The sequence below is a fragment of the Dermochelys coriacea genome, chromosome 2 (assembly GCF_009764565.3).
Source record: "Dermochelys coriacea isolate rDerCor1 chromosome 2, rDerCor1.pri.v4, whole genome shotgun sequence".
NCBI lineage: Eukaryota > Metazoa > Chordata > Testudines > Dermochelyidae > Dermochelys > Dermochelys coriacea.
In genome coordinates, this window is record NC_050069.1 from 157658388 (window position 1) to 157671787 (window position 13400).

A 13400-nucleotide genomic window follows, 5' to 3' on the forward strand; every position below is an offset into this window, starting at 1 on the left:
ACCAATTTTATTTAGTGCACAGAAGTGATGTAAATTTTGCCATTGTAACTACAGTGCAAGGACAACCCTTTTCATCATGATAAAGCAAGTGGTTTTGTACTCTACAAACTGGTAGTTTACTCTACATTGTTTTATGACTGAACAGGCTGCTTCTTGCTTTATAATTTGCTGCCTCTGTCAGATGTGTTCATTTGTATATCCCTTAAAATTTGCAACAGCCACTACGAGTCACAGGCCAAATCAAATTAGTTATCAGAAAGGTCCGGGCTCAAGAATGTAGGCAGCACTGATGTGTGGAAGCAATCACTTGATTTTTCCATGGTATTATCTCTCTCTTCAGCTTTTACAAATGGACTGTATTCAGCCTTTTCACAAATGTTTCTTAGTATTTAGGAACTTGTTCTTGGCATCAGACAATGTAGAATTATCACTTTCCACATTCTGAAAGGACCAAACTATAGTTTCAAGTAGTGAAATGAATTTTGCACCCAAAGACAGCAATCAAGAATATTAGTGGAGATTACTCAGGGGCAACACCCGGCCACCGCCTCTTCAACAGCAGCTGACTGAAGAGCCTTGTTGCATATCTGAAGATTTTTTGCATATCTTTAAAGATCTCTGAAGATATTTAATGGAAGATGCCCATCAAGTACAATGAGGCTTACTCAGTATGGATGAAACCAAGTGCTCTGCCAAATGATGCTGAAAAATGGTTCTTGGGACTTTTGTTTTTGAAAAACTTGACAATGCTTTTCATTTTTCACATGATGAGAAAGTTGTCGGGTCTCCAACATCACCAATATAAAGCTGCACCATATGGGCAGCATATCCATTTACAGATTGGGTGGCTATTCAATCATCAACAAACACCACACAGCTTTCATATTAGCTGCGTTGTCAGTCAACCAAAATAATCCTCCCAGGACCCAATTCATTGGTTACATTTTTAAGCAGGTCAGCAATATATTGGGCTGTGTGGTATTGCTCAGTTGTGCATTGGAATAACTAAAACACTAGTTATAGATTTGTTCCCATGACATTGATAACACCCTCATTGCGAGTATCGCTCCATTCATCAGACAGTAGAGACACATGAGGAGTTTACATAATAAGAACACCAACACACCAACTCTCTTTCATGGTGTCTGCTTCAGCATTCAGAAGACTTCCTGCAAGCTGTTTCCTATTTAGCCCTTTATAAATTGGCCATGATTTATGAAAAAAATCTAGCATTTATGGATTTTTAATTATATGAAATAATGTACTGCTAGCAAACATATGGTCAAGTTTTTTTTTCTGACCATGATATTCTATCCTAAACCCGCTTTCATCAAATGAGTTTGATTAACATCTGAAGACTTTCAGGAAGTAGGAGTTTTCAAGCTGAAGCAGATGGAGTACCAAAATTCTTATTAGAAGATGAAGAAATGTAATTAGTGAGATGAATGGCAGTGAAACTAAAACTATCTTCATCAAAAGAATTCCATGCTTCCTGACGATGTCGCCAAAGAAAGTAGAATTCAGAGAATTTTTTTTTTTTTTTAAACCAGATCAGTTTTCCCTTTCCTGCTGTTTGACTGCAATAATCTATCTTTGACAGTAGCTGGACATCACAACCATTTCTCCATTTTATCTATGTGTCACATACTCAAAAGAAAAGAACTTGCTCTTAGCTTTAACAGTTTTTCCACATTCACGTAAGTAAAAATTTGCCATAAAAGTGATTTTGGCTTTCCCCAACTCTGCATAATTTATTACGGTCCCTTTTATTAATGGATTACTACTTATGGAACACTCTCTAGGTTATGAAGTATCTCTTGTACTTCAATCAACCAGTAGCCCTTCAGTTCTATTTCTAACTGCTGCTGTTCGAGAAGATTCCAGCCAATCAAAATATTTTTGGACATGCTGCCCTCTTTCTCCCAGGACCCAGGCAGACTCCCAAGTCTCACAGATGAGGAAAGACTTTGGCAGCCCCTCCTCCCTGCATCAAACACAATAGACTCATAAATAGTAGCAGGAGGGGGAACAGAAGAGTCAGGGAGGGACCGCTACAGAGAAATATCACACACAACATTAGCATAGAACTTTTATCATCATCAGCAAAGTTTGGCTGATGATACATGTGGGCAAGGAGAGGTTATGAGAGGGATGTTTGAGAGGGGATTTATTTACGTGGGCATTAAATGTGGGTTGTTTGTTTTGTTGAGGGTGGGGGAAGTATGGAGGGAGTTAGCAGCCATGATACTTTTTGTTTGTTAAGAGAGAGGCTAACTGGCTGTGCATCTTTTCCTCTGTGTTCGGGGGAAGAGGTTTAACAACCATGAACCCTCCTCTCCCTCTGCCACTTCCTTCTGAGTTAATTGCGGTATGTTTGTCTAGTGAGTTTAGACTATAAGCTCTTCACAGCAGGAACCATAACTTTTAAACTTCTTCAGTGTGCTTTTTAAACCACCAAGTACATTGATAACCTGTATACAAATATATGCAAATTTAAGTTTGTTCTAGAACAGTGATACTCCGACCTGAGTTGTTCAGGAGCCAAATTAGCGATCAGCACTACCCAAAAGAGCCACACTAGTGTGAATGATGGGAAATATTTGGTTTATATTATTCTCACAACAAATAACTTAATTGCTTAGTAACATAGTAAAAGCATCCTGGTTGGTTAATAATTAAAATCACACAGAATATTAATATTGTGCTGCAAAGAGCTGCAGGAGACAATCGGAGTATCAATGTTCTAGAAGATTCCAGCCAATCAAGATGCTCAACTTTCAATTAGCTCACCTTTTCCCCAACAGGTGCTATTAATATGTAGTAAAGTAAGTGATCAAGACAGAAGTACACTTGCAAACAGATGGTAGCATGATGAAATCAAAAAGGCATGACAATACCTACATTAGAGTATTCTTGCTGAACATATAGCAATATCTGACCATGGTCAAATAGACAGTCACTTGACCATCTTACCAAGCCCAGGGTTTTTAGCTTATTTTCCAGTTTAAACCCTTAAACTACTGCAGCTAATTATAAATTACAGACACTAGGAAAAACATGAAACAAAGTAAAACACTGAAAGTAAATTCACCAGTTGCTCCCCCTAGCCCCTTATACTGTTTGCAAAGCTAGATGCACTTCCCTTCAATTCTTGGCAAATTATTTCTTAGTAAAATCCCACTTGGTTATTAGTTTTTAATTTTGGTGCAACTTTACCACACAGAGAAACAAACTTTTTTAAATACTAAAGGGGAGTTGTGACAGAAGTGGAACTACTATGTAATAATCTGTAATAATTCTATGAACATTAAATGAAAAGTTATTCTATGTTGGGTTATACAACTTTCTTAGGTGTACCAGATGTGGGGCAGGCAGGCTCAACAAGGCAGGGATCTAAGTGTGGAGGGGCTTAGTGTGGGGGGGGATCCAGGTGTGGGGTGAGAGCATTCTGTGTGGGACAATCTGAGTGCAAGCAGCTCGGTGGCAGGGGGGGTCCTAGGTGTGGGGGGATCTGGATGCACAGAGGCTTGTGGGGGGAGGAGTAGAGGGTTCCAGGTGCAATGGGACTCTGCACGGGCTCCAGGTGAAAATGGCTGGGGCTTAGCGGAGGGGTATGAGTGTCAGCAGGGGGCCTAGGTGCAGCTAGTTGCGGGGGTGGGGGTCTGGATGTGTAAGCTCAGAGTGGTGCAAGGGGTGGGGCTCATATGGGTGGGGGGGGTTTGAGTGTAGGGAGCTCAGTGGGTGCAGAGGTGAGGATCCAGAGGCAGGTGGTCTGGTTGCAGGGGGCTCCAGATGCAGGGGTTGAGGCTCAATGGGGTGGGGTTCCGGTATGGAGGACTAGGGGGTTTCTGGGTGTATGGGGTGAGGCTTGGCAGCATTGTCTGGGTATGGGAGGTCAGGATGCATGGGGGATGGGCCGATGGGGGAGCAGCTCCCTGTACAGTGACCCCTCTCCTCTGCAGCTGAGGAGCAATGGGGGCAGGAAGCAGGGGAGGATGCTGAAGCTCCCAGAAGCAGCTGCCATGTCAGGAGACTCTGCACAGTGCCTGCTGCCCGCAGATACCACCCTCACAGCTCTTATTAGCCATGGTTCCCAACCAATGGAAGCTGCCAAGCCAGCACTGGGGGCAGGGGCAGCACGTGGAGCTTCCCTGATCGCCCCTGCTCCTAGGGGCTGCAGGGACAAGTCTGTCATTTCTGGGAGCTGTGCAGAGCCGACTGGACTTTTAATGGCCTGGCTACCCCAGCTTCCCCACGCAGAGGGACGAGCCAGCACTCGCAGCTCCTGCACCGCAGGGGGACGAGGCTCGGGGCTTCTGGCTCACAGAGACTTGCCGTGGGCCAGATAAAATGAAGTAGCGGATCTAATCCAGCCCATGTGCTGTAGGTTCCCCACTCCTGACTTAAATATTAAATTTATACAGATGACATTTTTAAAAGACTAAAGAGTCTTAAATGGAGGAGACTCCCCAAGCAGAGTGGTCGTCTCATACGCTCCAGGAGGATGGTTAGACTCCTTGGAAGATTTACACTACCTATTGTAATCATGAATAGTTTTGTTCATATACATGTCTGCTCTTTTGAATCCTCATCACATTTTACCCTCAACAACATCCTATGACAATAAGTTATACAGGTTAAATACCTATTACATAAAAAGTATTTCCACTTACCAGTTTTAAATTTGGCAGCCTTTTAATTGTGTTAGTGTTCCATTGTTCTAATATTATGTGACAGGGTAAATATAGTTTTGCCTATTGAAATCAGACACATTTTGTCTGTCACCTGAAGAATCGTACTACTTTTCTGGTCAATTCATGAATCAGACACAATTAAATTTGGAAAACAGGTTGTAAGTGTGGGTATTTTCAGGATTTGTTACATTTTTTACTACACCATATTTTTCCCCATCTTTTTGCTCCAATGAAAGTGTTGAAAACAGCTGTGCCATGCAACACTTATATTTTGTGTTACATAACAAAAGAGATAAATTTGTTTAATTGAAAATATGAGTGCTTGATACTGCATCACCAGGAGGTGAACTAAAATGTGTTTTCTGCTAGTACAGCTCAATGCCTGTCTTTTGCCTGTTGATATACACCTCTTATGTAAAAACAGCACACACACTTGTTTGCCTCATTGTGGAGAAGAAAAAAAAAAAAACAACAAACAATTCTGGGAAATCTGTATCCATCTTTTGCAGTGCAGTGATTGCTGCTGTACTTGTTCCTGACTTACGTTTTACACATGCAAGACTATGACCATTTTGAAAGAAACACAAATAAAACATACAATATGAGAAATAATTGACTCTGAGTATACAGGAGGCTAAAGCTAAGAGTAAGCTTGATTAAACAGATTACTACAATTTAATCGGATTTAATAGCAAGTTGATAACATTTTTCTATAAAAAGCTTATCCTTTTTATCTTTACAAAAATTTGGTTACCTGTCTTTCTTTCAGTTTTAGCTCCGTGTCCACAATTGACACAGACTGCACATTGTTGTTCAGAAAACCGTCATCAAACTCAGTCCATGTGTAATCACCAAAAACGATGTTATGTCTGTTTAGCAGCTTTAAGACACTCAGCCTGATATCTTCTTTCTTTGAGGTGCTAGTAAGAGAGAAGCAACATTATTTGTTAAGCACCAGTGATATGCCTGGCAGCATGCAAGATTAATATACCTACAAAGAGCATTTTTTTTTTTTTTTTAAAAAAGGTCTTTCCTCCAAAGGTCTTAGAAACAAAACATGGAAAATACTGACTTTTTCTAGAATAATAAAAAGTGTTCTAATTACGACTGTCAATTAATCGCAGTTAACTCACACAATTAACTCAAAAAAAAATTGTGATTAATTGCACTGTTAAATAGAATGCCAATTGAAATTTATTAAATCTTTTCAGATGTTTTTCTACATTTTCAAATATATTGATTTCTATTACAACACAGAATACCAATGTACACTGCTCACTTTATATTATTTTATTACAAATATTTGCACTGTAAAAATAAAAAAATAGTATTTTTCAGTTCACCTCATACAAGTACTGTAGTGCAATCTCTATCATAAAAGTGCAATTTACAAACGTAGATTTTGTTACATAACTGCTCTCACAAACAAAACAATGTAAAACTTTAGAGCCTACAAGTCCGCTCAGTCCTACTTCTTATTCAGCCAATCGCCAAGAGAAACAAGTTTGTTTACATTTATGGGAGATAACGTTGCCAGCTTCTTATTTACAAGATCACTTGAAAGTGAGAACAGGCATTTGCATGGCACTTTCGTAGCCGGCATTGCAAGGTATTTACGAACCAGATATGCTAAACATTCGTATGCCCCTTCACGCTTCAGCCACCATTCCAGAGGACATGTTTCCATGCTGATGATGCTCATTAAAAAATAACGTGTTAAACTTATGACTGAACTCCTTGGGGGAGAACTGTATGTCTTCAGCTCTGTTTTACCCACATTGTGCCATACATTTTATGTTATGACAGTCTCGGATGATGACCCAGCATGTTTGTTTTAAGAACACTTTCACAGCAAATTTGACAAAAACGCAAAGAAGATAGCAATGTGAGATTTCCAAACATAGCTACAGCACTCGATCCAAGGTTTAAGAATCAGAAATGCCTTCCAAAATCTGAGAGGGATAAGGTGTGGAGCATGCATTCATTAGTCTTAAAAAAGCAACACTCCGATGCAAAAATTACGGAATCTGAAAGACTAAAAAAAGTAAATCATCCTTCTGTTGGTGGCATCTGACTCAGATAACGAAAAGGAATATGCGTTGGTTCACTCTGCTTTGGATTGTTATCAAGCAGAACCCATCATCAGCATGGACGCATGTCCTATGGAATGGTAGTTGAAGATGAAAGGACATATGAATTATTAGCGCATCTGGCATGTAAATATCTTGACACGTCAGCTACAACAGTGCCATGCAAATGCCTGTTCTCACTTTCAGGCGACACTGTAAACAAGAAGCAGGCAGTATTATTGCCTGCAAATTGTAACCCAGTTTGTTTGTCTGAGCGGACTTGTAGTCTCTAAAGTTTTACATGGTTTTATTTTTCAGTGCAGTTATTTTTTGTATACAATTCTACATTTGTAAATTCAACTTTCATGATAAAGAGATTGTACTACAGTATTTGTATGAGGTGAATTGAAAAATACTATTTCTTTTGTTTTTTACAGTGCAAATATTTGTAATCCAAAATAAATATAAAGTGAGCACTATACACTTGGTATTCTGTGTTCTAATTGAAATCAATATGTTTGAAAATGTAGAAAAACAGCCAAAAATATTTAAATAGTATTCTATTATTGTTTAATTAAGTGATTAATCATGCAATTTTTTTAATCGAACAATTTTTAAATCGCTTGACAGCCCTAGTTCTAATACTTGCCAAAAATTAAGCTATCGGTTGTCAAAAAGTACTAGCAGAAGCTGCACTGAAACAGCTCGACGTAAGATTTACTCCTGGGGGAATTCTTTGCACAATATTTTAAAATTCTGCATATTTTACTTGTCAAAATAACTATATAATCACGCCAGTTTAAATTATTTTGGTAACTTATTTCAAAATACCTTTCAGCAACTATGTCTGTAGCAGTATGGACACAAAAAAAATCTTCCTCTAGGAGGAGAGAGTTAAGGAAACCCTTACGACAACCCACCTCCCAGAATCTAGCCAGACACCCATACCCCCTCTCCCCAGAGCCCAGCTGCAGGGCACCCCCAGCGTAGACATTCGCACATACCACCTACCCCTCAGAGCCCAGCTACGGGGTACCCAGACCCCAGCCGTCCCCCCCAACCCAGACATTTGCCCCCCCTCACCCCGGAATCCAGAGGGAGCAACAGCCTGAGGCCAAGTCCCAGGCTTGTATGGAGATTCCTGCATGCCGCCTACTTCCTTCAGGCTGTACTAAAAAACTGCAGCTGCCAGGAACCCTCCAGCTGCCTTCCCCACCCCCTGGCAGTGTCTTCTATTTGCAAGCTGTGCTCTGCCGGGTCCAGTGGCCCCTAGTAGAGGCCAGCAGCTTTCCAGCCTATTTCTGTGGAGGAAAAGGAAATTCTGCGCAAAGGTATTAATTTCTGCACAAATTCTGCATGTGCAGTGGCACAGAATTCCCCCAGGAGTAACGAGTCAGGTTTAAAACACGTTTACACTTTTGTGTGAAACTTAATGGTCATATACCACAGAAAAACTGCTACTAACCTGTTCTGTAACTGTTGTTCGAGTTATGTTTCACGTTTATTCCACTTAAGGTATATTCACACCCAGTGCACTAGCACTGGAGATTTTTGCGTTCCCAGTACTCATCGGGGCACCTCTTGAGCTCTCTGCTGCCTCGTGCTGCTACCCAATGGTATAAAGGCCAGAGCGTGCGCACGCCCTCCTGCCCCGAGTTCCTTCTTACCGGACAGACTCCAATATAGAGGGGAAGTAGGGTGGGTCATGGAATGGTCATACACAACACATCTTAAAGAACATAAACATGTTTTCTTTGAATGATTGCCCACATCCATTCCACTTCAGGTGACTCACAAGCAGTTCAGTCCGAAAGGTGGGATCACAGTTTACCCAAATAATGATGGAAGGACTATACACACATCCAAATCTGGCACTCTCTCTAGACTTAAAAAAAATAGCACCATGACATGCAAAAATATGTACTGATGACCAAGCTGCAGTTCTATAAATGTCCAGTATAGGCACTTTAGCTAGAAAAGCAGCAGACGCTGCATGCGATCTTGTTGAATATTCTAGCTCCCTGCTTGTCGGAATTATACCGGCCATATTGTAGCACAAACACATCCAGGAGGAAATGCACAACGAAGTTCTTTGAGATGAGACTGGAAGGCCCTACATCCTGTCCACAGTTGCTATGAATGGTTGTGTCTTATGCAAGAAAAATACAAATACTTCCCTAACATCTGTGTGGCATCTCTCTTCATCATTAGCAACAAGAGGGTTAGGAAAGAAAGTTGATAAATACATTGCCTGATTGATGTGGAAATGAGAAACCACTTAGGTGAGTGACTTTGGATGAAAGTGTAAGTATACCCTGTCCTTGTAACAGACTGTATATGGTCAATCAGACACCAGGGGTATCAATTCTCCTACTCTCCTTGCTAAGGTAATTGCCACCCAAAAGGCAACCTTTACTGAAAGATGCAGCAAAAAACAGGTAGAAAGAGGTTCAAAGGGTGGATCCATTAGTTTTGTTAACATCATGTTTAAAGTTCATGGGGGAGCTAGGATCCTCTACTTGGGGATATAAACTTAGCTCAGATATAACCCTTCAAAAACCTGAGTGAGGTAGGACCGGATAAAAGTGGATAATTATCAAATGGAAGGTAGAAAGCAGAGTGAGCAGCTAGGTACACCCTGATGGAACAAATGGCAAGACCTTGCTGTTTCAGGAATAACAAATAGTCCAGCACATGTTATATTGGAGCCCAGAGGAGACAAATACTTTTTTGTTGAGACCACAAAGAAAATAATTTTCACTTCATGGGTAAGTACATCTAGAAGAAGGTTTTCTGCTATTCAAAGAGAATGTTTTGAATATCCCTTGAACAGACCTCCTGCAAATTATTAAATGATGGAGCATTCACACTGTACAGCTAAGAGCACAGGGATTGTGATGAAGGAGGGGCACCATGGTCTAAGGAGATCAGGTCTGGTTCTGAAGCCCTGCTTGAGAGAATCAGCAGAGTGGAAAATCAACACTGGTGAGGCCACGCCAGTGCTACGAGGATCATGCAAGCATGACCTTGTTTGATTTTTAACAACACTCTAGGTAGGAGCAGAACCAAAGAGGATGCATACATGAGATTATCTTCCCAGGACAACAGAAAAGCATCCGACAGAGACTCTGGACTATGACCAGGACATGAACAAAACTGAGGACAATTCCTGTTGTGTCAAGTTGCAAACGGGTTTACGGGTGAACCCCACAGTTTCAAAAAAATAAGTCTGACTATATCTGGCCAGAGACAACTCGTGGTCACTGGTGAAAGACCTGCTCAAACAATCTACCAGGTTGATCTGGATGCCGAGGATGTGGGAGACTTTAAGGAAATTGCGCTGGCGATACACAAAAAAGGCAGTACTGCCTCTTGGCACGGGAGATCCAATCTGGCCCCTTCCTGTCTGTTCATATAGAATTCTGGGTTTGTTATTACATTTGCTTGTGCACAAGCATTTTTTCAGGGCAGGGCTAGAAAAATATTTTTTGAACAGTTATTATTCATAGCATGATTCTCCATTACTGAAGCTGATTGAGAATATGAAAAGCCAGTGAATGTAGTCTAGAAACCAGTCATACATTAATTCTTCCATACTGAATAGAAAAATTCTTCAAAAATCAGTGCAAAGAGACTAAGATAATGTATTGCTTGTACATACAAAGGACTGCTTCTAAACATACTACGGTGATGTCTCCCTTAGAGACAGTACATTTTCACTGATTTTAAAAACACCAATTTCAGAACAATTAAGGGAATACGGATGTCTGTTTCCAGAAATTATCTTGCCCAACCCTACTTACTCCTTTAATTTAATAATCTAATGACCTGTTCAACCCATTTTATTTAAAATGAAAATAACCTTAATTTGCCTTCACAAGAAAAAGTGAAAGCCATAAAAATTGGAATATCAAAGCCAAAACACTTGGTTTCAAAAAACCTTTGAAGTTATTAAGCCACAGTGTTCTGTTACATAACTTAAGTCCAAAGTACTTAAAAGCTAGGAAATGAATAGTTATAGACCGCATAAATCTTGCACAGACCACAGAATATATTATTTGGCAACCAAGTTCTATTTCAACTCAATAAGACTAACTCTAGCCCAAAATAAATAGACTATCATAACTAATCTAAAAAAACAAACAACATTCTTCCTTAAAAATAGCCATCAAATTACATATGAATACTTTAGACGAGCCTCACACGCATACATATATGTAATTTTACCACCCTGACAATGTCATGATTTTTGTTATTAGACATGTATACTATTCTCATGAAAAAATAGTTACATCCTTAATAGTTAATATTTAGCAGTTGATCACAATACTGTCAATATTCAGACAGTAATATCAAGATAAAAATATATTAAATAAAATCCAAGGTCAAAGTTAAGTTTGTGTTGGTGAAATGCACATTTCTTGAAAAGAATAAGAAGTTTAGTATACAGGTGGTGCAAGTTTTTATTTTTCTTTAGTGAATTGGTTGTGTTAATGGTGTGATAGGTAAGCACACGTATTTAACTACCTTTACTAATTTTTGAAATGAAGTTTGTGTTTTGGAAAACCTACTAAGTTCTTGTGGTTTATGTTAGACTTGATTCATATACCTCTGAAATGGTCACAATATAAAACAAACCTGTTTGATTTCTGGTGAACTTCTACATGTAACTGGACAGAATCGCACACGTTTGGAAGTGCCTGTTTTAAATCACCAGCTGCCTCATCCATTTTATTCATTCCTAAAAAGAAAATATACAACAGCGTTTACTAAAGAAGTGTCTCCAATGGCCTTTACTTTGAAGAGTTGTAAAAACATCAGAATGAAAGAATTTGCCCCCTGTTCTAATAATAATTAGGCCAAGTTAATACTTGTGGAATGCCAGTGGGAATGTAGATCTCTGGCTATAATGCTTTCTGGAGGAAGGCTGTTTATCATAAATTGAAAAAAGTGATGGAAAGATTAAAAAAAAAAAACAGAGATTTTGTTACAGTTGAAACAGTTTTCAGAGGGGTAACAGTTCAAGCAGTGATACTCAAATTCAGGCAAACATATACAAACTTTTATACCACAGTCCACACCTCTACATGAATTACGTTAGCTTTCAGCAATTCACATCTACAAACTGCTCTATAAACTCATTATTCTGTTGGATTAATTTAGATGAAATATATGGGTTAAAGATATTTGCATAACCCAGTCACTGTCCAACATTAAACAGTGTTAAACAGGGTTCAGGAAAAAAGACACCTCAGTCTGCTTAGTACCATGGCAAACACACCATTAACATTCTTTTAAACTTTTATTAAAGATAAAGAAAAACAGTTAAAGCATTTGAAATATAAAATATTAAGCGACGGTTTAATATTTAACATTTTTTGTTCTCTTTCCCTTTATTTGGGGAGGAATTTTAGGGCTTGTCTACACTTAGATTTTATAATGCTCTACCTTGCTGGCTCAGGGGGTGAGAAAAATCACCCCCCTGAGTGCACCAAGTCTGAGCACTTTAAAGTGCCAGTGTAGACAGACTCAGAGTGCCGGGAGCTGTGCTCGCAACACTCAGAGCTAATCCCCTCGTGGAGGTAGAATACCAGGAGCGCTGCGATACCTCTCTCCCAGCGCTCACGCAAAACCACGCTTGCACTTCAAAGCACTGCCGCAGGAGCATTCCCGCGGCAGTGCTTTGAAGTTTCGAATGTAGCCATGCCTTCAGAAGGAAAACTCCCATTGTTTGATTCAGAGTAGCAGCCGTGTTAGTCTGTATTCGCAAAAAGAAAAGGAGTACTGGTGGCACCTTAGAGACTAACAAATTTATTAGAGCATAAGCTTTCGTGAGCTACAGCTCACTTCATCGGATGCATTTGGTGGAAAAAACAGAGGAGAGATTTATATACACACACACAGAGAACATGAAACAATGGGTTTATCATACACACTGTAAGGAGAGTGATCACTTAAGATAAGCCATCACCAACAGCAGGGGGGGAAAGGAGGAAAACCTTTCATGGTGACAAGCAGGTAGGCTAATTCCAGCAGTTAACAAGAATATCAGAGGGACAGTGGGGGGTGGGGTGGGAGGGAGAAATACCATGGGGAAATAGTTTTACTTTGTGTAATGACTCATCCATTCCCAGTCTCTATTCAAGCCTAAGTTAATTGTATCCAGTTTGCAAATTAATTCCAATTCAGCAGTCTCTCGTTGGAGTCTGTTTTTGAAGCTTTTTTGTTGAAGTATAACCACTCTTCGGTCTGTGATCGAGTGACCAGAGAGATTGAAGTGTTCTCCAACTGGTTTTTGAATGTTATAATTCTTGACGTCTGATTTGTGTCCATTCATTCTTTTACGTAGAGACTGTCCAGTTTGGCCAATGTACATGGCAGAGGGGCATTGCTGGCACATGATGGCATATATCACATTGGTAGATGCGCAGGATTGTCTGGCTATGTAGACTCCCTCCTCAGGCCCTTCGTTACCAGCACTCCCAGCTATCTTCGAGACACCACCGATTTCCTGAGGAAACTACAGTCCATTGGTGATCTTCCTAAAAACACCATCCTAGCCACTATGGATGTAGAAGCCCTCTACACCAACATTCCACACAAAGATGGACTACAAGCCGTCAGGAACAGTATCCCC

At 40.0% G+C, this 13400-nt stretch overlaps 1 protein-coding gene across 4 annotated transcripts in view; it reads right to left on the bottom strand.

The window, feature by feature from the left end:
- TRIP13 (thyroid hormone receptor interactor 13) overlaps positions 1 to 13400 on the bottom strand; it is a 47077-nt gene that overhangs the window by 28494 nt on the left and 5183 nt on the right. For 3 of the 4 annotated variants that reach the window (XM_038388958.2, XM_038388951.2, XM_038388953.2), the window contains exons 2-3: positions 11402 to 11504; positions 5449 to 5614 (exon numbers count right to left, since the gene is read on the bottom strand). In XM_038388958.2, the coding sequence (XP_038244886.1) occupies positions 5449 to 5614; positions 11402 to 11502 (267 nt within the window). In that variant the 5' untranslated portion in view covers positions 11503 to 11504. Of the gene's footprint in view, positions 1 to 5448; positions 5615 to 11401; positions 11507 to 13400 lie in introns of all 4 variants that reach the window. The other variant, XM_043508553.1, reaches the window with a different exon arrangement.